This window comes from Squalius cephalus (genome assembly GCF_949319135.1).
Source record: "Squalius cephalus genome assembly, chromosome: 6".
Lineage (NCBI taxonomy): Eukaryota > Metazoa > Chordata > Actinopteri > Cypriniformes > Leuciscidae > Squalius > Squalius cephalus.
The window spans coordinates 3614985-3639268 of NC_137127.1; the positions used below are offsets into that span (position 1 = coordinate 3614985).

General features: G+C 40.8%; 2 protein-coding genes across 3 annotated transcripts in view; one reads left to right on the forward strand and one right to left on the reverse strand.

The window, feature by feature from the left end:
• Window positions 1-24284, reverse strand: part of LOC307160070 (uncharacterized protein) — a 719517-nt gene that overhangs the window by 454826 nt on the left and 240407 nt on the right. The gene's annotated exons all lie outside the window — the stretch shown is intronic.
• The window catches only part of LOC307160071 (uncharacterized protein), a 130926-nt gene continuing 111685 nt past the window's right edge, over window positions 5044-24284 (forward strand). The window contains exons 1-5 of one of the 2 annotated variants that reach the window (XM_079873885.1): window positions 5044-5337; window positions 6716-6838; window positions 9291-9395; window positions 11771-11875; window positions 23962-24066. In XM_079873885.1, coding sequence (XP_079730011.1) covers window positions 6780-6838; window positions 9291-9395; window positions 11771-11875; window positions 23962-24066 — 374 coding nt within the window. In that variant the 5' untranslated portion in view covers window positions 5044-5337; window positions 6716-6779. The remainder of the gene's footprint in view (window positions 5338-6715; window positions 6839-9290; window positions 9396-11770; window positions 11876-23961; window positions 24067-24284) is intronic. The other variant, XM_079873886.1, reaches the window with a different exon arrangement.

Here is a 24284-nt window from a genome sequence, read left to right on the forward strand (position 1 = left end):
CCGTAAAAACTGACCATTACTTTTTTCTTCTTATTAGAAATGAGGTCTTTATAGGCCTCTAAAGTAGTAAAATGTGAAGTTACTCCAAAATGCTGCAGTAAAATGTTTTGATATGATGTGTGCATACTGTATGGGACGTCCCCTATAAGAACTGACCATTAGTTTTTTCTACTTATTAGAAATGAGGTCTTTATAGGCCTCTGAAGTAGTAAAATGTGAAGTTACTCCAAAATGCTGCAGTAAAATGTTTTGATATGAGGTGTGCATACTGTATGGGACGTCCCCTGTAAAAACTGACCATTAGTTTTTTCTACTTATTAGAAAAGAGGGTTTTATAGGCCTCTAAAGTAGTAAAATATGACAAAACTCCAAAATGCTGCAGTAAAATGTTTTGATATGAGGTGTGCATACTGTATGGGACGTCCCCTATAAGAACTGACCATCAGTTTTTTCTACTTTTTAGAAATGAGAACTTTATAGGCCTCTAAAGTAGTAAAATGTGACATATCTCCAAAATGATACAGTAAAATGTTTTGATATGAGGTGTACAATACTGTATGGGACGTCCCCTATAAGAAATGGCCATTAGTTTTTTCTACTTATTAGAAATTAGGTCTTTATATGCCTCTAAAATAGTAAAATGTGACATATCTCCAAAATGCTACAGTAAAATGGTTTGATATGAGGTGTACATACTGTATGGGACGTCCCCTATAAGAACTGACCATTAGTTTTTTCTACTTATTAGAAATGAGGTCTTTATAGGCCTCTAAAGTAGTAAAGTGTGACATATCTCCAAAACGCTACAGTAAAATGCTTTGATATGAGGTGTGCATACTGTATGGGACGTCCCCTATAAGAACTGACCATTACTTTTTTCTACTTATTAGAAATGAGGTCTTTATAGGCCTCTAAAGTAGTAAAGTGTGACAAAACTCCAAAACGCTACAGTAAAATGCTTTGATATGAGGTGTGCATACTATATGGGACGTCCCCTATAATAGCTGACCATTAGTTTTTTCTACTTATTAGAAATGAGGTGTTTATAGGCCTCTGAATTAGCAAAATGTGACATATCTCCAAAATGCTGCAGTAAAATGTTTTGATATGAGGTGTGCATACTGTATGGGACGTCCCCTTTGAGAAATGGCCATTAGTTTTTTCTACTTATTAGAAATGAGGTCTTTATAGGCCTATAAAGTAGTAAAGTGTGACATATCTCCAAAATGCTACAGTAAAATGTTTTGATATGAGGCGTGCATACTGTATGGGACGTCCCCTATAAGAACTGACCATTAGTTTTTTCTACTTATTAGAAATGAGGTCTTTATAGGCCTCTAAAGTAGTAAAGTGTGACAAAACTCCAAAACGCTACAGTAAAATGCTTTGATATGAGGTGTGCATACTATATGGGACGTCCCCTATAATAGCTGACCATTAGTTTTTTCTACTTATTAGAAATGAGGTGTTTATAGGCCTCTGAATTAGCAAAATGTGACATATCTCCAAAATGCTGCAGTAAAATGTTTTGATATGAGGTGTGCATACTGTATGGGACGTCCCCTTTGAGAAATGGCCATTAGTTTTTTCTACTTATTAGAAATGAGGTGTTTATAGGCCTCTAAAGTAGTAAAATGTGACATAACTCCAAAATGCTGCAGTAAAATGTTTCGATATGAGGCGTACATACTCTATGGGGTGTGCCCTATAGGAAATGGCCATTCGTTTTTTCTACTTATTAGAAATGAGATCTTTATAGGCCTCTAAAGTTGTAAAATGTGACATAACTCCAAAACGCTGCAGTAAAATGCTTTGATATGAGGTGTGCATATTGTATGGGGTGTCCCCTATAAGAAATGGCCATTCGTTTTTTCTACTTATTAGAAATGAGGTCTTTATATGCCTCTAAAGTAGCAAAATGTGACATAACTCCAAAATGCTGCAGTAAAATGTTTTGATATGAGGTGTACATACTGTATGGGACGTCCCCTATAAGAAATGGCCATTCGTTTTTTCTACTTATTAGAAATGAGGTCTTTATATGCCTCTAAAGTAGCAAAATGTGACATAACTCCAAAATGCTGCAGTAAAATGTTTTGATATGAGGTGTGCATACTGTATGGGACGTCCCCTATAAGAAATGGCCATTCGTTTTTTCTACTTATTAGAAATGAAGTCTTTATATGCCTCTGATAGTAAAATGTGACATATCTCCAAAATGCTACAGTAAAATGGTTTGATATGAGGTGTGCATACTGTATGGGACGTCCCGTATAAGAAATGGCCATTCGTTTTTTCTACTTATTAGAAATGAAGTCTTTATATGCCTCTGATAGTAAAATGTGACATATCTCCAAAATGCTACAGTAAAATGTTTTGATATGAGGTGTGCATACTGTATGGGACGTCCCCTATAAGAAATGGCCATTCGTTTTTTCTACTTATTAGAAATTAGGTCTTTACAGGCCTCTAAAGTAGCAAAATGTGAAATGACTCCAAAATGCTACAGTAAAATGTTTTGATATGAGGCGTGTATACTGTATGGGACGTCCCCTATAAGAAATGGCCATCAGTTTTTTTTCTACTTTTTAGAAATGAGAACTTTATAGGCCTCTAAAGTAGTGACATAACTCCAAAATGCTACAGTAAAATTGTTTGATATGAGGTATGCATACTGTATGGGACGTCCCCTATAAGAAATGGCCATTAGTTGTTTCTACTTTTTACTAATGAGGTCTTTATAGACCTCTAAAATAGTAAAATGTGACATATCTCCAAAATGCTACAGTAAAATTGTTTGATATGAGGTATGCATACTGTATGGGATGTCCCCTATAAGAAATGGCCATTAGTTGTTTCTACTTTTTACTAATGAGGTCTTTATAGACCTCTAAAATAGTAAAATGTGACATATCTCCAAAATGCTACAGTAAAATGTTTTGATATGAGGTGTGCATACTGTATGGGACGTCCCCTATAAGAAATGGCCATTCGTTTTTTCTACTTATTAGAAATGAGGTGTTTATAGGCCTCTAAAATAGTAAAATGTGACATATCTCCAAAATGCTACAGTAAAATTGTTTGATATGAGGTATGCATACTGTATGGGATGTCCCCTATAAGAAATGGCCATTAGTTGTTTCTACTTTTTACTAATGAGGTCTTTATAGACCTCTAAAATAGTAAAATGTGACATATCTCCAAAATGCTACAGTAAAATGTTTTGATATGATGTGTGCATACTGTATGGGACGTCGCCAATAAGAAATGGCCATTCGTTTTTTCTACTTATTAGAAATGAGGTGTTTATAGGCCTCTAAAGTAGCAAAATGTGACATAACTCCAAAATGCTACAGTAAAATTGTTTGATATGAGGTATGCATACTGTATGGGACGTCCCCTATAAGAAATGGCCATTAGTTGTTTCTACTTTTTACTAATGAGGTCTTTATAGACCTCTAAAATAGTAAAATGTGACATATCTCCAAAATGCTACAGTAAAATGTTTTGATATGAGGTGTGCATACTGTATGGGACGTCCCCAATAAGAAATGGCCATTCGTTTTTTCTACTTATTAGAAATGAGGTCTTTATAGGCCTCTAAAGTAGCAAAATGTGACATAACTCCAAAATGCTACAGTAAAATGCTTTGATATGAGGTGTGTATACTGTATGGGACGTCCCCTATAAGAAATGGCCATTCGTTTTTTCTACTTATTAGAAATGAGGTCTTTATATGCCTCTAAAGTAGCAAAATGTGACATAACTCCAAAATGCTACAGTAAAATGTTTTGATATGAGGTGTGTATACTGTATGGGACGTCCCCTATAAGAAATGGCCATTCGTTTTTTCTACTTATTAGAAATGTGGACTTTATAGGCCTCCAAAGTCAAATAAATTGACGTATCTCCAAAATGCTGCGGTACAATGGTTTCAAATGAGGTGTGCATACTAGGTGGGACATTGAATTCCAGAAACTTTTAATGTAGTAAAAAATATATATGAAAACAAAAACCAAAAGATGTATTTAGAAAGAATGTATACTTTATTTTACTGCTTTTTTTTGCAAATAATTATGTTGTAAACCTCTACATAAAATTCTCTAGATGTGACCTACAAAGAAAAATAAAAAACATTAGTCAAAGAAATACACAACTTGCAATGACAACATGTATATTAAAAGGATAACAAAGTACAAAAACTCTCGAAATATGGCATCTCTTATTATATAGTCTCTCACAGAAAAAAGAAAGAAAGAAAAAAGATAGATAGATAGATAGATAGATAGAGAAGAAGAAGAAAAATATAGAAAAAAAAGAAAAAAGAAAGAAAGAGAGAGAGAGAGAGAGAAAAGAAAGAAAAAGATAGATAGATAGATAGATAAAGAAGAAGATAAATATAGAAAAAATAAAGAGAGAGAGAGAGAGAGAGAAAGAGAGAAAGAGAGAGAAAAAATAAAGAAAACATAGATAGATAGATAGATAGATAGATAGATAGATAAACAAGAAGAAAAAGATAGAAAAAAAGAAAAAAAAGAGAGAGAGAGAGAGAGAGAGAGAGGAAAGAAAAAAGATAGATAGATAGATAGATAGATAGATAGAAAAAAAGAAAGAAATAAAAAAGATAGATAGATAGATAGATAGATAGATAGATAGATAGATAGATAAGAAGAAAAAAGAGAGAGAGAGAGATAGAGAGAGAGAGAGAGAGAGAAGAAAGAAAAAAGATAGATAGATAGATAGATAAAGAAGAAAAATATAGAAAAAGAGAGAGAGAGAGAGAGAAAGAGAGAGAAAAAATAAAGAAAACAGATAGATAGATAGATAGATAGATAGATAGATAGATAGATAGATAGATAGATAGATAAGAAGAAGAAAAAAAAGAGAGAGAGAGAGAGAGAGAGAGAGAGAGAGAGAGAGAGAGAGAGAGAGAGAGAGAGAGAGAGAGAGAGAGAGAGAGAGAGAGAGATCTGGGCAACTCAAGCGCTCTGAAAGCGCGTTCTCTCTGCTGTTACTGAAATTACCGTATTCATAGTAATAGGCGCACACGCTTTTTTTTTTTGGCGGCTGGCTTGACCGTGTATTTTCAAACCGCGGCTGGCTTGACCGCGGTGCCATACCTCCATCACCACATTTCTCAGCGCGAGCGTTGCCTCATGTTTCCGCAAAAGGAGAATGTCATATTGATCAGTTAATCGTTAACAAAGTTTATGAGCAGTCGACAAATCTCTTCCTCCAGATACTGGACTTTGCTTTGGACTCGTAGCCTACATGTGACAAGCGAACACTGTGAAGGACAGAAAAGAAATCTAAGTCTAAATTCTCTTCAGACTTAAAGTAAGTTTTAGCTTTATTGATTTGTTATTTTGGGAAATATAGTATTGATTTTATACTGTTTATCACCGTAATTTAAGATTCGAAGTTAAAGTAGGCCTGTTTTATCCCGGAAGTATTATAGGCCTGCTACCCCGAACAGACGCAGAAGCTGCTAGAAATTAACTTACACGAATAAATATTTTGAAGGCGATGAAAGTTAAAACATGAAGTTTATTCGAAAGGGTTATTTTAAACGAATAATACGTTTCAGAAGGGGTTCTTTTTTCATTTCGGGCGGTTGTGATAATTCGAAATCGAAAGTAGGCTATTTTATAAAATAGACCTATACAGGGATAAAACAGATAAATCTCATAGTGAATGTTCGTTTATGCCAAACATAATTAATAATACTAATACTAATAATCTGCTGAATATAATATTTTGGTTCACACAGATATTAATTATATATATATATATATATTCGGTGTATAATACATTTTTCTCAATAGATTGTGAACTTGGGGCAATGATCAAATAAAAAAAAAAGAAAAATAATTTAATAAAGTAATGAGCAATTTTGGAAATAAATGAGTGTAAAAAAAATATTACACTGCAATACAGAAAGTTATGAACTTTAAATGAGTTCAGTTTGCCACCTCAAGTTTTAAACACAGTAGCCTAATTATAATGTCCATTTCTTAATGTTCTTCAATTTCCCTAATAGCACATGTAGGCCTACATCACAGAGACATGTTTTAGATGTCTACATTTACATCTGCCAGTTGTAGTTGCTCATCTGCAATATGTCTCTAAGACATTTAGATTAGATTTGATTTTAGACATTTAGAAAATGTTTAAGATTAAGTTTATGATTTAGAATGTATCCAGTAGTTTTAAGCCAGCAATGTTAGCAACGCTTCCCTGCAACTTATTAATAAAGATGCTTCGCTACTGAATGGCTACATTAGCTATATTACTCTCTAATGCTCAGTTAATAGAGATATGCCCCCCCAACCTCGATAATGAATTTAAATAACTGCTATGATTCATTCATTCAAATAAATGTAATCTTATGCAATACTTCATCTCTGTGTCTGATTCGTCAAAGCAGGCAGAATGATCTAACTAGCTGTAAAGGTGATGGAAAAAAATAAAACTGTACCCTTCAGGTCAAATATTGCACGGCAAAAATCAATAACAGCTTTAAATTGTCAGTACTGGGAAATCCACAGCTAGCTGCATGAAACAATTTGAATGCACTCTGCTTTATGTCATGTGGTTCTTTGCCTCCATGCTGTGCTTTAAAATTACAACTGGTCGTGAATTATCCCTTAATGAACGATCTCTACATGGCCGTATATTTGTTTGTAACCTCTCATTAACATATTGTCATCTCCAGGTCATGTTGAGCTGACTGTTTTTCAAACCAGTGCTGATCTGCTTGCACTGGTTTAACTGCAGTAATGTCGGAGGAGCGAGGAAAGGACTCTCTCTCTAAGATGAGTCTCTCAGAGAAACAGAGGTAAGACTGCAGCCGTTTTCACACAATCATTTTAAACACTACTGGAGTTTCAGGTTTTCCCTGTGGGGAACAAAACCCTAACAAGGAGTGTTTCTCTCACTATTGTTGTGCGCAGAACTTTAGTTTAGGACTTCCTAATGTTTTACACAATTTACAGTAATTCTAGAACAAACAACTTGTTTCCATCCAATCGAATCTCTGTGGAGTGAAAAAAAAAGAACTTTTGGCAAATCAAATGTGAAATACCGCAAAAGATAACTGGTGTGTCCAAAGTTAATGTCTGCGGTTAAGATAGAAATAATGATTCATATAGTTTTTGTTAAACTGTATATAATTACCATTTGGAACATCAAATGTCTTGATTGATGCAGAGGAAGTTTTGTAGTAAAGTGTTTTTTCCTTCTGCTCTTTGTCATTAGTGAAAGATCAGACTCTGTGACCGTTCAAAAGGTGGTGATCACTCTCTTAATCTTAATTATTAGCAAGCAAGTAAAGATTTTTATCTGAAGCCGGGCTGAATGAATAAACACTGTTATTACACTCCCGACATTAAATCAGACCCTCAGTCACCACAGTAAAAACAAGAAATATTATATAATGGTATAGAATGGAAAAAACATCTCTTAACTCAATTAATAAGTTTTGCTGTAACTTCTGCTCGTTGTGTCATCATCAAATTTCTTTGGTTTTGGATATGCATCTTTAAATTGATCCTCATAATTAGAGACATTTGAAGCATTTGGTATAAAACTGTACTTTTCACCATTATCTCCACTAAAGCTGAAATACATAGCAGTGTATGTATGCTGCTGTGCAGATGTATCAGCTGCCTTTCCTTGAGCTGCTTTTACCTAAACATAAATGTTAGATAAAAAAGAACACAACTCAGTTGATAGCACTCATTGTTTAACCCCTTCCATTCCCATAAATGGGGTCTTCCAAACAATATCCAAAGCAAACATCTTTTTTGCTTTTCTTTTTTTTTTGCTTTTTTTTCCAAAACAAAAGTTACCACCACCCATTCTGATGCATGTTCCAACCCGTGCATCAATTTAGCATATTGGTTGAATAAATGTTTCGGGAAACAAGGTTTGCCATCACCACTAAACCAAACTTCGTCTTTAAAGGGGAACTGAAACGAAATAGGAGGTAAAGGTAAAATAACAGATGTGTTATCTTTGTTATATGTGGTAGGACACTTAAAACTGCTGAAGTAGTTACAAGGGGGGAAAACAGTGATGTTAGTTTGTTGTTTTGTTACTAGGGTTCAGCCATCTTGAGCTTCAACGGTCCGTGACGTCTCTGGCATGATAGGCTTCCATGACAGCTCCAGCAAAATAGCATCTCAAGAGCATAACAGATCGAGAGGGGGGTCTTATTGCATTGCAAAAATTGTGATCTAACTAGCGAATATAACACCTCTGATGCCATCAAGGACTGAATAACCTGTTTGCAAAATGAATGTGGCATAAATGTGACCACGGCGGGACCTGTAAACAAGTTTCACTCACCCCTTAATTGTTATCGTGATGTCCACCTTCACCATAGATCACCTTGCTAAATTAATCCGACATCGAGGATGCTATCCAATATAAGCAATATCCATCATCGACACCTGCAAGATACTTGTTACTGTGATTTCAGCCGCTTTCAAACTGTGTATGAGAGACGTGGCGTGCCTTGCCAGTTTAAATTTGATGAGCGCCTAAACGCAATGCACAGACAGCCAGTTGTCACAGCGCATGCACTAAACTAAATTCTCGTTATCGTCTTATTGCATTTACAGTGTCAAAAACACAAGGTTCTGTGTGTATCAGTGTATTCTAGATCCCTGCATTACTGTAGTTCTTAAAGGGGTGATAGAATGCAAAACCAAGTTTACCTTGGCATAGTTGAATAACAGCAGCTCGGTGGGTAAAATGGCCATATACAGAATCTCAAAATCCTATGTCACTTCCTTAAAGGGATGGTTCAGAGTACCCCCCCCCCCACACACACACACACAGTAAATTACCCCAATAATAATGCCCTGAATGGTACCAAACTTCTACAGTAGTACAAATAGGTTCTGTACATAAAACAAGGCATTGGAAAGTTTTTAAGTGCATCAGGAGTTTATTTAAATAACACTTGCCTGACGGCTCATGCTACTGCTAACCCGGGCGTCGACGTCACTTCAGTGGTTTGGGAAAAGCACGTACAAGTCCTGGCAAGTGTTATTTAAATAAACTCCTGATGTACTCATAAACTTTCCAATGCCTCGTTTTATGAGTACAGAGTTTGGCTCGAGGTCATGGTGCAAAGGACCCTAGGTTGATTTTACTCCAAACCATCCCTTTAACTTAAAAAAGCAGTAGCTATGTAAGCTAACAGAACTGTATAGCAGATGTAGATATCAGTTACAGTGGGACCTCCTGCAATAAATCGATTCTGTTTGCTCTTTGTGTATTAGGGAAATATCCGGCTCACCTGAGTCCAGCCTAGTGTCTATGAGGAGTGACCGTTCAAAAGATGGTGTACTGCCAAGCTTCAGTAAGAAAACAACATCTACCCAAAGGTATTTCTTGTGTTTCTTGTTGGTCACATATTTACTGTGTTAGAAAGTATTTTAGTGAGTATCATGAGACTTTATTTACATTAAAACCTTTTTCTGAAATGATCAGTGTTGGATAGAGGTAATCTGCTGGTTTTATAATTGTTTGACCAAATTATAAAGACATCTGTGAATCTTTTAGTTTCCATGTGATTTGTTGTTTTGTGTGATTTAGTTACAAAGGACAAAAGACCAAAGTAAGTAGGCCTATTGGTGCAGAAATTGCACGGTGGGAAAGTTAAAAGGTTCAAAAGGGAATGAACAGTGATATTTTTTAAGATATTTCGTTCCTGCAGTTAATGTTGTCGCAGGGCTGATGAAACTATTCACTATAGTTGAATAATAAACTATAGTGTGAAACAATTCACACGATTTCTAAAGAGGGATTACATCCAGACCCTGATAATGTAGTTGCTGTCGTGCACGCGCCTGCTCCTCATGACACGGCCTCACTGCGCTCATTCCTGGCCCTTACGTCTTGGTATAGTACATTTCTACCTGACTACGCAACAGTGGTTGAACCCCTGCGTGAAGTTTTGAGAACCTCCACTGACGTGAACTTTCTCTGGACTGATCAAAGTTTTACCACCCTGAAGACACTCTCATCAAAGAGCCCCATTCTAGCTCTATTCGATCACCATTTGCCAACTTGCGTGAGTACTGATGCTTCTGATTACGGTGTGGGAGGAGTCCTTTCTCAGCTACACGCTGATGGTACTGAGCGCATACTGGCATTTGCCTCCCAAACTCTTTCGTCAGCTCAAAGAAAGGAAGCACTGGCTTGTGTGTGGAGTAATGAAAAATGGAGGACGTATCTCTGGGGTAGACATTTAGTTCTGCGCACTGACCACCAAGCCCTTACAACGCTTCTTTCATTAAAAGGCACAGGTAGAGCTGGCATGCGAATTGCTAGGTGGTCAGCCCATCTGTTATGCTGTTCCTGTGATGTTGCATTCCACCCTGGGAGACACAACACAACAGCAGACTGTCTCTGTCGACTCCTCTACCTGAAACGAGTGAACCAACAGATGAACCAGAAATGGTCACCACTGTTTCTCACTTACTTGCTTTGTCAGTCTCTGAGGTCTCTTCTTCATCGGAGAGCTGCCTCCAGTTAGCCTAACTTTGTGCACAGATCAAGAATGGCTGGCCTAAAAACAAGAAGTCAGTGAAACAAGAACTAGATCCTTACTTTCACATCAGACATGAGCTTTCTGTGGAGGGTCCGCTAATTATGCGAGGGGATCACTGCCTATTAGTTCCATTGTCTCTGCGTACAAGACTAGTGAATTTAGCTCACAAAGGACACCAAGGCAATGTACGGACAAAACAAAGGTTTCGCGAGCTCTACTGGTGACCAAAAATGGGCAGAAGTGTAGAAACTCTGATTGCCTCATGTTTGACATGTCAGCTGAACGACAAAACGGCCTGCACCTGCTCCTATCGTACCTGAAGAGCTACCCAACGGGTCCTAGAAGTGTGAGAGTTCTTAAACAACCAGCTTGGTTGAAGGACTTTGTGTTAGAGAAATAAATAGATGCAATGGTGCTGAAATAGTCCAGTCAATTGTTGTTTTGGTTGTTTACTTGGATTAGTTTTAAAGTTATTAAGGCACTCCTTAAATAAAGTGCTAGGAGTTAATACATCATTTGTTTTGCTAATATAACTTGTTTTATATAAAGACGTAAATTGTTTCTTAAAGTAATTCTTTAATTCTATAATACTTAGTGTATGGAATAGAGTATGGTATTATGTTGTAATGTTCGAAGACAGTACCCTAACCAAAATGCTTCAAAGAAAAGGGGAAATGTTGTGTCTGCAGAGTTATTGTGTAGTCACTAGATGACAGTGGAAGGAAGGAAAAGAGTAGAAAAGAGAAGAAAGAAATACACACTTGTGTCTGTGCTTGCTTCTTTAATTTATTACAAGATGTACAAACCTCACAATACATATACAATCATTTACAAATCTGTACATGCGTTTTTTGTTCTGTTTCAGATGTATACATTATTATTTATTTCTTCACTTGGTCTTAAATATTCTTCCCTCTTGTGTCATATATGTATGTTTATTTATATGTATGTATGTACCAAGAGCTCCTGTAAAACCACAACAAATTCCTTGTGTTTGCGCACACTTGGCAAATAAAAGCTCATTCTGATTCTGATTCATACATTGAAAACGACTGAAGTTTATTATCAATGTTGTGGATTTATTTTATAACTTAAAAAAGCAGTAGCTATGTACAGTAAGCTAACAGAACTGTATAGCAGATGTAGATATCAGTTACAGTGGGACCTCCTGCAATAAATCGATTCTCTTTGCTCTTTGTGTATTAGGGAAATATCCGGCTCACCTGAGTCCAGCTTAGTGTCTATGAGGAGTGACCGTTCAAAAGATGGTGTACTGCCAAGCTTCAGTAAGAAAACAACATCTACCAAAAGGTATTTCTTGTGTTTCTTGTTGGTCACATATTTACTGTGTTAGAAAGTATTTCAGTGAGTATCATGAAACTTTATTTACATTAAAACCTTTTTATGAAATGATCAGTGTTGGATAGAGGTAATCTGCTGGTTTGATAATTGTTTGACCAAATTATAAAGACCACAGTAAATATTGGTGCACGCACGGTGGGAAAGTCTAAAGGTTCAAAAGGGAATGAATAGTGATATTTTAGAAGATATTTCGTTCCTGCAGTTAATGTTGTCGCCGAGAGACACAAATTTAGTCAAAGGACACAGCGGACTGATGAAACTATTAATCAGTTCCTGGCTACTTTACGGGAGCTTACGGTTGCATGTGATTTCGGAGAAATGGAAGAACAAATGTTACGCGAGCAGCTAATTCATGCATTCGGGACAGACTTTTGCTCGAACCAGACCTCACACTGAATAAAGCTCTCAATAGCAGTGCAAATGGAGACCGCATTAAAGAACTCAGAGATTCTTTCAGGTACTTCACAAGTACGGGCCATACAGAGTCACTGGAATGTAAAACAAAGGGACAGAAAGACAATACCTTCCCCTTCGTCAGATCGGTCAGTTACCAATGCGAGACAGCGGCGTTCATGTTACCATTGCGGATCCAACAACCATCTGGCTAAAAAAACCTTCATGTCCAGCCATCAAAGCAGTGTGCAATTCATGTGGAAAAATTGGGCACTTTGCCAAAGTTTGCCGATCATCACAGAAACAGGTGCGTGAGATTGTTATACCAGAGCTCACTGTATTATACATGAATTATCCTAAGATGGTGTAAAGTGATCCACTGGAGGCAAGTGTAAATGAGAACTCAAGTGCAGTTTATTATAAACAAAACCAAACATGAAACAAAAACATGGCGTGGCATGAAAACTCAAACACATGAACATGAAAAGGACTCACAGTGGTTTACAGGAAACAATACTTGACCAACGACACATGACAAACATGAGCATAATACACAGACTAATGACAAGACAAGGGACACCTGTGAACAATGATCAGACAATTAACCAATGACAAGACACATGGTAGGATCACATGACAAACAGGGAATCACATGACAGACATGAAAACATGACATGAACAAACCCAAAACATGACAGACAAAATTCTCTGTTCAGTGCAAATTAAAAGAATTATGGACATTGTCAACCAGTGGAGTTAATTGTGGACACGGGCTCATCAGTATCCACACTGCCCGAGAGCATTTACCCTAAACATTTTGCTTCATGCACTCTCAATCCAGCAACTGTAAAATTAGTTTCTTATTCCAAAGAGATTATTCCAGTGCTGGGCTGTTTTTCTACAGACGTCTTCCATGATGGTAGTACAGCAGCGGGCACGTTCTACATAGTAAAGTCAGACTCACCTTCGTTGGGAATGAATCTTCTGAAAGCACTTCATGGCCGTATTGAAGGCGATACTGTGATTACAAATGAGAATTCTGAAATACTGCCAGTGCATAGTGTAGGATGCGCAAGTGGATTCATATACAAAAAGTGAAAGTAAAAAAAGGTTTCATTCCTGTTCAGCAAAAATTGAGAAGACTGCCATTGTCAGTTAGGCAAGTAGTTTCAGATGAACTGAAAAACCTGTTGGAGCATGACATAATTGAACGGGTGGATGCATCTCCATGGGTCTCCCCAATTGTAGTGACACAAAGAGGGAGGTGGAATTCGCATGTGTGTTGATTTGATGGAGCCTTATAAGGCTATAGTTGTAGCAGAGTTTCCGCTAGAAAAAAATGGTGCCGGTCAAAGTGACCGGCAGAGATTTCGTTTTCCGGACATTTTTATGATATGCCGGTCAAGTATCGCCTCTTAATTAGTCAAGTTGAGGAAAACTGGAGGCAGGCTATGTAACTTAAAAAATGACATAATCAGGCCGAATGCAACATGTTTATTAGCCTATCTTTCAAATAGACGAAAAAAAAAAAATCTACTATGGTTCGTTTCTTCATTCGGATCTATTTGCGATCCATTCCATTCTAAACAAACAACGCATTTTATATGCTTCGTCCTTGTTTCATTATTCATTAAGATAATAATTCATAAATGCACGCATAATTATCAGTGAACTTGATAAATGTTGCAGATATGTTTTGCTATGCATGCACAAACAAATGCCTTTCAACTTATGTGTGCAAAATTCATAATAAAATTAATGTGCACCAATTTGTACAAATAGAGAGTCTATGTCTACTATACGTGTTGTAGCCATTAAATAAGCTTATTTAGTTTAATATTTGTTAAAATATGATAATGTTATTTTTTAATTTTGATTATGAAAAGTGAACCGCACGTGTAAGATAGGATGCACAATATCGAGAGACATGGAGCGGGTCAGACATGATTTTGACCACTTAATTAAGTTTTGTTTTGTAGAAAGACTTTTTTTAAGTGAATTTCGTTTTGTATAAATTGTATCTTAATTTTAATAATTTTTTTATCGACCAATTGCCTGGATTTAATAAATAAGAAGCAAATATAGCAGACGATAGGCCTAATCATGACGGCGCTTGCATTGCTCGTGAACTGAGCGCATCTCATCCTAATTTAATGAAACTCAGCGTAGGCCTCACAGACATGAAATATATCTTAAGAAAGCTTGAAATGTCTTTTTAACAATTTAAAACGAAAAGAAATAGGCTAGGCTACTCTCTGATTATGTAATCCATGATGTGCATTTCTCTCTGTAGGCGCGTTCACTACGGAGATGGCGATCGTCAACTTCATCTTTACAGCTGTTGTTGCTGTTAATAAACTAAAAATAATAGGCCTATAATTTTATTAAACAATAATTAAATGAAATTATAATTGTATTAAAAAAGCAACAAAAAAATCCTGTTTAAGTGTTTTTTTTATTTTATTATTATTTTTTTTTACCTATGCTAATTATGCATTAAATTCAGGTAGGCTACTGAGTCACTGTCCTCAGTGCCCAGAAAAGCGCTGAAACGGAGATGAAGGGGAACCCGTTTTTATTTATTTATTTAATTTTTGGCTTATTTTAACTGGCCGATCCAGTTTTCTGGAGGCCCACCTACAATCAAAATCCTGGCTCCGCTAGTGCTTAGCAGCGGTCTGATATCAAGAAATAACAGACCGCATTCCACATTGGAATTCAACCAAGCCATGTAATAATGTTTAATAACTTTCAAACGGTAGAGCCTGTTCCTTTATAACATAGCCAAAGGTCGGTGTATTTTTGCTTTATACATTTTAGGCTTATTCTCAAATTCAGATTGTGTTAGGGGGGCGGGATTATTAGGCAATTTTAATCTGACAATTTGACCGGAGAGATTTAATTTTGTCGGACATTTCATTTTTTTTCCAGCCAATGTCCGGCAATTACCGGACAACGGAAACCCTGAGTTGTAGATAGCCACACCTTTGCCCCATATAGAGGAACTGTTGGCAGAACTGTGTGGGGCGACAGTGTTCTCAACCATAGACCTGGCCTCAATATATCACCAGGTGATATATGCACCCTGAAAGTCGAGATTTAATGGCATTTATTACCCAGGACGAGCTGTTCCATTATTAACATGTCCCGTATGGACTGGCTTCGGCCGTGCCTGCTTTCCAGACGATGATGACGGCTACACTGCACAGATTGCCAGGTGTTCAAGCCTACTTGGATGACCTAATTGTTTGCGTCGACGCAGAGGACATCCATGACACTCACATAAAAGTTGTACTTCACTGTCTGAACAAGGCTGGTCTGAAACTAAATATGTAGAAATGTAAATATGAGCTGCAAACCTTGAAATTTTTGGGGCACACGATTTCTAAAGAGGGATTATATCCAGACCCTGATAATGTAGTTGCTGTCATGCACGCACCTGCTCCTCATGACCAGTGATGGGAATAACGGCGTTATAAATAAACGCCGTTATTTTTTTCAGTAACGTATAATCAAACAAATTACTGTTCTCTTACGAGAGGTTCTCTCGTATTGCATAAGTTAGCTTACGCTACAGGTAAAGTCATCTTTTCTCGAGATATGAAGCCAAAAAATTATCCTCAATTTTTATTCATTGTCAACGCAGTGCAGAAGCTAGCAGACCTAGAGCAGGCTATCTAGCGCGCTCATTGGCTGCCCCGCGGCAACTGCATAAGCCTACCAGTGAGCCTGGCGTGACGTCACGCCCATGCGTCACGTTCCGCCAGAATGGGGGGTGGCTAGCGTATAAAAGGAGGCTCGGAGGCTTATTCTCTGATTTTTCGTCTCTTCAGCGAAGCTCTCCGCATCGCTGCACTCTGAGAGAAGCCGCCGCCGTCGAAACAAGCGCCTGCAAGCCGAGGAAAGCGTCTGAGGAGCCGGCCGTCTTCGCCGCCTTCAGCCATCCGTGCCTGCTTCGCTATCCGGCGACAGTATCCTTTTACTAGCGCTTCTGCTGTGTGTTCGCCGCCGCGACACACTTCTACTAAAAGAGCCGAGGCGTTTGTTGCAAAATGCCTCGTATTTCCTGCGGCTCGTGCCGAGCCCATCTCAGCGACAGGGACCGCCACGTGATCTGCGCTCTCTGCCTGGGACGTGACCATGCAGCCACCGCCATGTCTTCGGGCGGCTGCAAGCTTTGCGAAGAAATGCCGATGTCGACCCTGCGGGCTCAACTCGCCTTGTTCGACGCTGATACTGCCACTCCGCCTGTCTCTGGGCCGCGTAAGAAGAAACGCCGCTCACAGAGACAACCGGAGTCTGATGGGCCAGCCAGGTTTTCGCCAGAGCCTCTCCCGCAAGCCTCGCTCTCTCCCTCTCCGCCCCCGCTTCCCGACGCGCAGCTGCCGGCTCCTGCCCGCACTGCCGTCGCCTCAGGGGATGAAGCGGATGAGGACGCCATCATTGACAGCTGCTCTATCCTGGCTTCGGACAGCGAAGAGTGGTCCGGATTTCACCGCTCCACCTCCTCTTCGACCCAGGAATCTGGCCGGGCCCGCGCCAGTGTGGACAACGAGTTTCTCCGCCTCCTCACTCAGGCTGTCGAGCACTTAGGCCTCGAATGGTCACCACCGAAGGCGCCCGCGCCTAACAGGCTCGACGGGTGTTTTCTGCCTAGCCGCCGCCAAGCGCCTGCCTCTAGGCCAGCACCCTTCCTGCCCGAGCTCCACACTGAGCTTTCCAAATCCTGGAACGCTCCTTTCTCCGCGAGACTCCGCTCCCCAGTCTCCTCGACTCTCTCTCACATGGACGGAGCCACGGAAAAGGGGTATGTTCAGAGTCCCCTGGTGGAACAGGCGGTCGCAGCGCACCTTTGTCCCCCATCCGCGAGATGGCGCTCAAAGTCTGCCCTCCCGTCGAAAGCCTGCAGGACTACGTCAGCACTCGTCAGCCGCGCCTTCTCTGCCGCTGGACAGGCTGCTTCCGCCCTGCACACAATGGCGCTTCTCCAAATACTCCAGGCTGATGTCCTCCGCCAACTGGACGAGAAAGGCCCGAGTCACACCGCCTTGACGGACTTGCGCAGCGCGACGGACCTCTCTCTTCGCGCTACCAAGACCGCAGCCCAAGCCATCGGGAGATCCATGGCCTCGCTTACAGTCACCGAGCGCCATCTGTGGCTAACGCTCGCAGACATGGGTGAGTCTGAGCGGTCCGTCTTCCTCAACGCCCCGCTCTCCCCCACCGGCCTCTTCGGCCCTGCTGTAAGCGGCATCGTGGATCGTTTTTCGGAGGTACAGAAAGCGTTGCAGGCCATGAACCTCTTCCTGCCGCGCCGCTCGAGTTCCGCTGCAGGCCGCTCTCAAGCACAGCCTCCTGCACGCAGCTCTACACAGCGCTCGTCTCGACCTCCGTCTTCGCAGCAACAGGTCGCGCTCATCCAGCCAGCGCAGGCCGCCTCCCCCTCGGGGCCCCCGGCCTAAGATCTCGCTGAAGCCCGAGCCTGCGAAGTCCTCCTAGCATGCGCAGGGAGGAAAAGACGGTTGGGTCCCGCCGCGGCTGGACCGCCGTCAAAACGCACATATTTACCTCTGCCAGTCCCCTTAGAAAAGGCTACTGCAGTAGTGTTCACCGCAGCCAACGAGTCAGCGGTGTCTCGCCTGCACTCACGGCGACCCAGAGAAATCTCAAAAAGAGTAAAAAGTCTGGTTATCCGGCTCACGCCGACGGTGTTATGAGTAGGCCTGTCGCGATAGTCGATAAGTCGATTAATCGCACGATAAAAAAAAACGAGCTCGATAATTTTTCCGGCCGCGATAATTCCATTTGCATGCTTGTTTGTTTTCCTCGTCTCTCTCTCTCTACCAAAGAGACTGGATGACCACTCTCGCTCGGTTCTTTAGCGTATAGGAGGAGTGAACCCTCTTGTTGTCAGTTGCATGGTCTTTGTGTGAGAAGGCGGCGCCGCGGCGCTCAGTCACATGGTCTTTGTATGGGAAAGCGCCGGCGGGAGTGTTTGCGGCTACTGCCGGGAGAGAGAGAAGACGCTAGTTGTGAGTTGCGACAGCGAGCCCGATCACATGAAAATGCGTATCTATACCACGAATGTTATTTCTCGTGCCATTTATACGCCAAAAATAGTTTTTGCGTGCATATGATACGCTCTTTATGGCGTGTAATACGCACGCACTCCTCACCCCTAATCCTAACCAAGTATTTTCAGTGCGTAGCATGCCTTCCCGACAGTACACAATCACTTGACAAAGTAACAGGAGGACAAAGTAACAGGAGTAACAGTGCAAAATTGTGCGATATGGCTTGTTGAGGCTTTTTTTTATTTGTTTACAAAGGTCCTAACTGTCAGTTTTGCCTGTTATGGAATGTATCACTATTTAATAATGTCTAAAGCCTAATGTTTAATATTTTTTGAAGTGCAATTTTGTTTCATTTTATTTATTAACAGACATTTATTTTGTTAACAGACACTAAGAGTCCATTGCTTTCATTGTTTTTGGTTGTTTTGTTCATTTTTTGGGATATTTAAAATGTTTTCCGTTTTCAATGTTTAATATTCTTTAGAAATAAAAGTTTATAGATCGTTGAAAAGGTGTACCTGCATTATTATGCCATTATAATTATATGAAATGAAAATGGTCTCAGAACGACAATATTATCGTTTATCGCGATAATTTCTTGGACAATTTATCGTCCAGCAAAATTTGTTATCGTGACAGGCCTAGTTATGAGTGTAGTAAATGTGCCCACACCCCAGTGTTCACACCTACACACAAGCACAATCTCCCCTGTGTACCCCACAGAGCACACTCTAATAAAGCGGGCACGCGCCGCTTGAGTGTCAAATGTAGGAAATGTGCCCACGATCCAGTGCCCACACCTACACATTGCCCGCTCTGTCTCACAACTGCCTCGGGGGTTAGATCACATAAAGCTCCCCACCACTGGCCGTGTTATGAATGTAAGCCCTGTGCCCGCCTGCGAGCGCTCACACTTACTGGTAAACACATTAACGCCCACGCCGGTCTCGCATCACGGGTTTCTCACTGTAAAATGTTCTCTGTCCCAAGTGACCGAGTCATTGAGTGCTGTCCAGCCAGTTATCGCTTATCAGCGAGCTCCCGTTCCCCAGCATCAACAGCGCGCGCACCGCACGAATTCCTCTGAGTCCCCTATCCCACGCAGTGCAGCGGCCGGGACCCAGAGGCCATTCGACCCCTAGCCATGCATGCAAAAGCGTGGGAGGCTATCCCGGGCATGTCGGAATGGGTGCTGAACATTGTGAAACGGGGCTATTCGCTGCAGTTCGCTCGCCGTCCCCCTCGCTTTCGAGCACGGACCGAGACGAGAGTGAATACAGAAGCAGCCCATCTGCTTCATACAGAAATAGCGAAACTATTGTGCAAGGGGGCGATAGAACGAGTGCATCCTTCCCTGACCGAGACGGGCTTTTACAGCCGTTATTTCCTCGTTCCCAAGAAGGACGGAGCTCTCAGACCCATATTAGATCTGAGATATTTGAACAAAGCTCTCATGAGACGGCCGTTCAAAATGCTCACAACCAGACAAATCCTCGTGCAAATCCGCCCGAAGGACTGGTTTATCTCTCTCGATCTGAAAGACGCATACTTTCAGATTCAGATTATACCCCGTCACAGGCCATTCTTGAGATTCGCCTTCGACGGTCAGGTATATCAATACACCGTCCTCCCGTTCGGCCTGTCTTTGGCACCCCGTATATTCACGAAGTGCATGGACTCGGCCCTGGCTCCCCTGAGAACACAGGGCATGCGAATTCTGAACTATTTGGACAACTGGTTGATTCTAGTGCAGTCAGAGGAAGAACTCATATCCCACAGACTAGGAATTAATGCGGCTGGCAGACTCAGCCCCATGGCCGATCCCGGTGAGAAGAGACCTTCTCTCTCAAGCCCGCAGTTCGATCCCATCCAGAGTGCTGGTCTCTGCATGCGTGGAGAATCAACGGATACTCGTTGATTTGCCAAAAGGGGTTGTGAACACGATCACGCAGTCTAGAGCCCCCTCTACGAGACGGCTCTATGCGTCAAAATGGTCTGTGTTTAACAAGTGGTGCACGGGGAAAAAACGCGCGCGCGGCCGCGCATTAGGAAGGAATGAATTCATCATCCGCTTCCTCAGAGGAGCCAGGAGGATGAATCCCCCACGGCCCCCCTCGGTTCCGATTTGGGATTTGTCTTTGGTCCTAGAGGCCCTGAAAGCTTATCCCTTCGAACCTTTGGACACTGTGGATCTGAAATACCTCACGTTCAAAACCGTTTTTCTGAAAGCTCTGTCTTCAGTTAAACGCGTGGGTGACTTACACGCGTTATCAGTTAACGCGGCGTGTCTTGAGTTCGGTCCTAATGACTCAATAGTCATTCTTAAACCGAGACATGGTTACGTCCCCAAGGTGATGGGCACTCCTTTCAGAGCGCAGGTCATTTCCCTCTCAGCCCTACCGACATCCGGCAGCGAGGATGATAGTAACCTCCTCTGCCCTGTCAGGGCTCTGAGGAATTACGTCAAGCGCTTCGCCGTTTTCAGGCGCTCGGAGCAGCTTTTCGTTTCGTTTGAGGGCGCACCAAGGGTCTCGCCGCCTCGAAACACAGTCTGTCCAGATGGATAGTGGACGCTATTGCGGCAGCTTACGCGTCCAGAAACCTGGAGTGCCCCTTGGGCATCCGGGCTCATTCCACCAGAGGCATGGCCTCATCGTGGGCTTGGTCCAGTGGGATTTCCATTCATGACATTTGTACAGCGGCAGGTTGGGCCTCCCCCTCTACATTTGTTAGGTTCTATAACCTGGAAGTTCCCGCCCTGCAGGCTAAACTTCTATCAGTCTAAGTCGTGTGTATGCCCTGCCCAGACTATTGTGCGCGGGCTACTTACTCGATTTAGCTCTCCTGGTTGAGCTGCACCAGAAAGGGTTGTGTCAGTATCTGTTAGACCGGCCGAGCCACTCTACACCCCCTAACGTGTGCTTATGAACATGTGTTGGCCCACTCTGTCGGCCACCTGTTTCCCACCTATCAGTGTTCCCCGGGCTTCCCCTGGGACTCATGTTGTGGATGCTAGGCGCGCACGGCGTTGACAAGGGGTTCCCGTAGCGTAAGCTAACTTACGCAATACGAGAGAACCTCTCGTAAGAGAACGTAATCGGTTACTGACGTAACCTCGGTTCTCTCTAGAAGAGGGAACGAGTATTGCGTAACCCGCCGTGCTCGCGCCACGAGCTCATGTCGCTTCAGTCGACGAAAACCAGAGAATAAGCCTCCGAGCCTCCTTTTATACGCTAGCCACCCCCCATTCTGGCGGGCTGTGACGGCGCGCGCGCCCTCATTGGGCGTGACGTCAGGCCAGGCTCACTGGTAGGCTTATGCAGTTGCCGCGGGGCAGCCAATGAGCGCGCTAGATAGCCTGCTCTAGGTCTGCTAGCTGCTGCACTGCGTTGACAATGAATGAAAATTAAGGATAATTTTTTGGCTTCATATCTCGAGAAAAGATGACTTTACCCGTACCGTAAGCTAACTTACGCAATACTCGTTCCCTCTTCTAGAGAGAACCGAGGTTACGTTAGTAACCGATTACGTTTCCTCTTTTACAACGCTGCGTTTGGCGTTACTATAATTGAGCTCACTGAAGTGGTTTTCATCCGAGTAGGCTCTCTCTCAGCCATTTTCTCTGGTGTGTGTGTGTTTATGAGGCGCCAGACTGGGCAAAAGCGAGACGAACGCTGCAAGCGTGCTCGACAGTGCGCGAGAGAGACCGAGTGTGTCCGAGAACGCGCTCGACAGTGCGTGAGAGAGACCGAATGTGTCCGAGCATAAATACTTTATTTATAAATAAATTACACATTTCAGCATTAGAATAATCTCTGTAGCATATTGGTATCATATGCAATGTTTTGATTAGTTTATATAACATGGTTATAAAATAAAACTCCAAAATAACCTGCAGGGAATGTTCAAAGAAAACATCTTTGTTTGACCGGTTGTGAACACGTGCGGCAAACACGGCTAGAATTTGGCTAAAATAACCTCAGATGATGACGTTCTCTGTAGGTTATAAAAATAAACCTTATAAACCTTATAAAAATTATAATATTTTATTATTATTATTTATGTTGGTACATTGTTCAGTATTATTATATTGAGAGCACTTTTTGTTAAACTTACTACTGTGAGGAAGAAAATACTTCAAGTAGGCTATACAGTATGTCTACCAGTTGTAAAGGTGTGTGAGTTTTATAATTTTAATTGTATGCACTAGTGTATGTGTATGTATATTTTTTATTTCTATTTATTTATTTTTGGTACATTTCTCAAGAAGCATAATTTATTTTTAGACTTATTTGTTGGCCAGTTGTGGTCTGTGCAATAAATATTAGAAGTTCTAAACCATCTATTGTGTTTTGTTGTTCCACTATAGTAGTGATAATATTTTAATATTTAAGTTAATAGGTGTCTTTCACATTGTCCCACAGCAACATTAAACTAATGTAGATTAGTGTACATTACAATGTTTTATAATAATAAGATGTTCTATTTAGTGCCCATTTCATTTATTTAACAGCTGGCATGCGAATTGCTAGGTGGTCAGCCCATCTGTTATGCTATTCCTATGATGTTGCATTCCTCCCTGGGAGATACAACACAACAGCAGACTGTCTCTGTCGACTCCTCTACCTGAGACGAGTGAACCAACAGATGAACCAAAAATGGTCACCACTGTTTCTCACTTACTTGCTTTGTCAGTCTCGGAGTTCTCTTCTGCGTCGGAGAGCTGCCTCCATTAGCCCAACTTCTTAAAATGAAATAGTCCATGATTCAAATCCAGTCAATTGTTGTTTTGGTTGTTTACTTGGATTAGTTTTAATGTTATTAAGGCACTCCTTAAAGAAAGTGCTAGGAGTTAATACACCATTTGTTTTGCTAATATAACTTGTTTTATATAAAGAGGTAAATTGTTTCTTAAAGTAATTCTTTAATTCTATAATACTTAGTGTATGGAATAGAGTATGGTATTATGTTGTAATGTTCGAAGACAGTACCCTAACCAAAATGCTTCAAAGAAAAGGGGAAATGTTGTGTCTGCAGAGTTATTGTGTAGTCACTAGATGACAGTGGAAGGAAGGAAAAGAGTAGAAAAGAGAAGAAAGAAATACACACTTGTGTCTGTGCTTGCTTCTTTATTTTATTACAAGATGTACAAACATCACAATACATATTCATATTTTTTATATGGTTGTATTAAACAGTACATAATTTACAAATCTGTACATAAGTCTTCTGTTTCAGATGTATACATTATTATTTATTTTTTCACTTGGTCTTATTTAAATATTCTTCTGTTCTTGTGTCATATATGTACCAAGAGCTCCTGTAAAACCACAACAAATTCCTTTTGTTTGTGCACACTTGGCAAATAAAAGCTCATTCTGATTCTGATTCATATACTGAAAATGACTGAAGTTTATTATCAATGTTGTGGATTTATTTTTGTTTATAAAAACTTAACTTAAAAAAGCAGTAGCTATGTAAGCTAACAGAACTGTACAGCAGATGTAGATATCAGTTACAGTGGGACCTCCTGCGATAAATCGATTCTGTTTGCTCTTTGTGTATTAGGGAAAGATCCGGCTTACCTGAGTCCAGCTTAGTGTCTATGAGGAGTGACCGTTCAAAAGATGGTGTACTGCCAAGCTTCAGTAAGAAAACAACATCTACCAAAAGGTATTTCTTGTGTTTCTTGTTGGTCACATATATACTGTGTTAGAAAGTATTTTAGTGAGTATCATGAGACTTTATTTACATTAAAACCTTTTTCTGAAATGATCAGTGTTGGATAGAGGTATCTGTGACATCTGTGAATCTTTTAGTTTCCATGTGATTTGTTGTTTTGTGTGATTTAGTAACAAAGGACAAAATACCACAGTAAATATCGGTGCAGA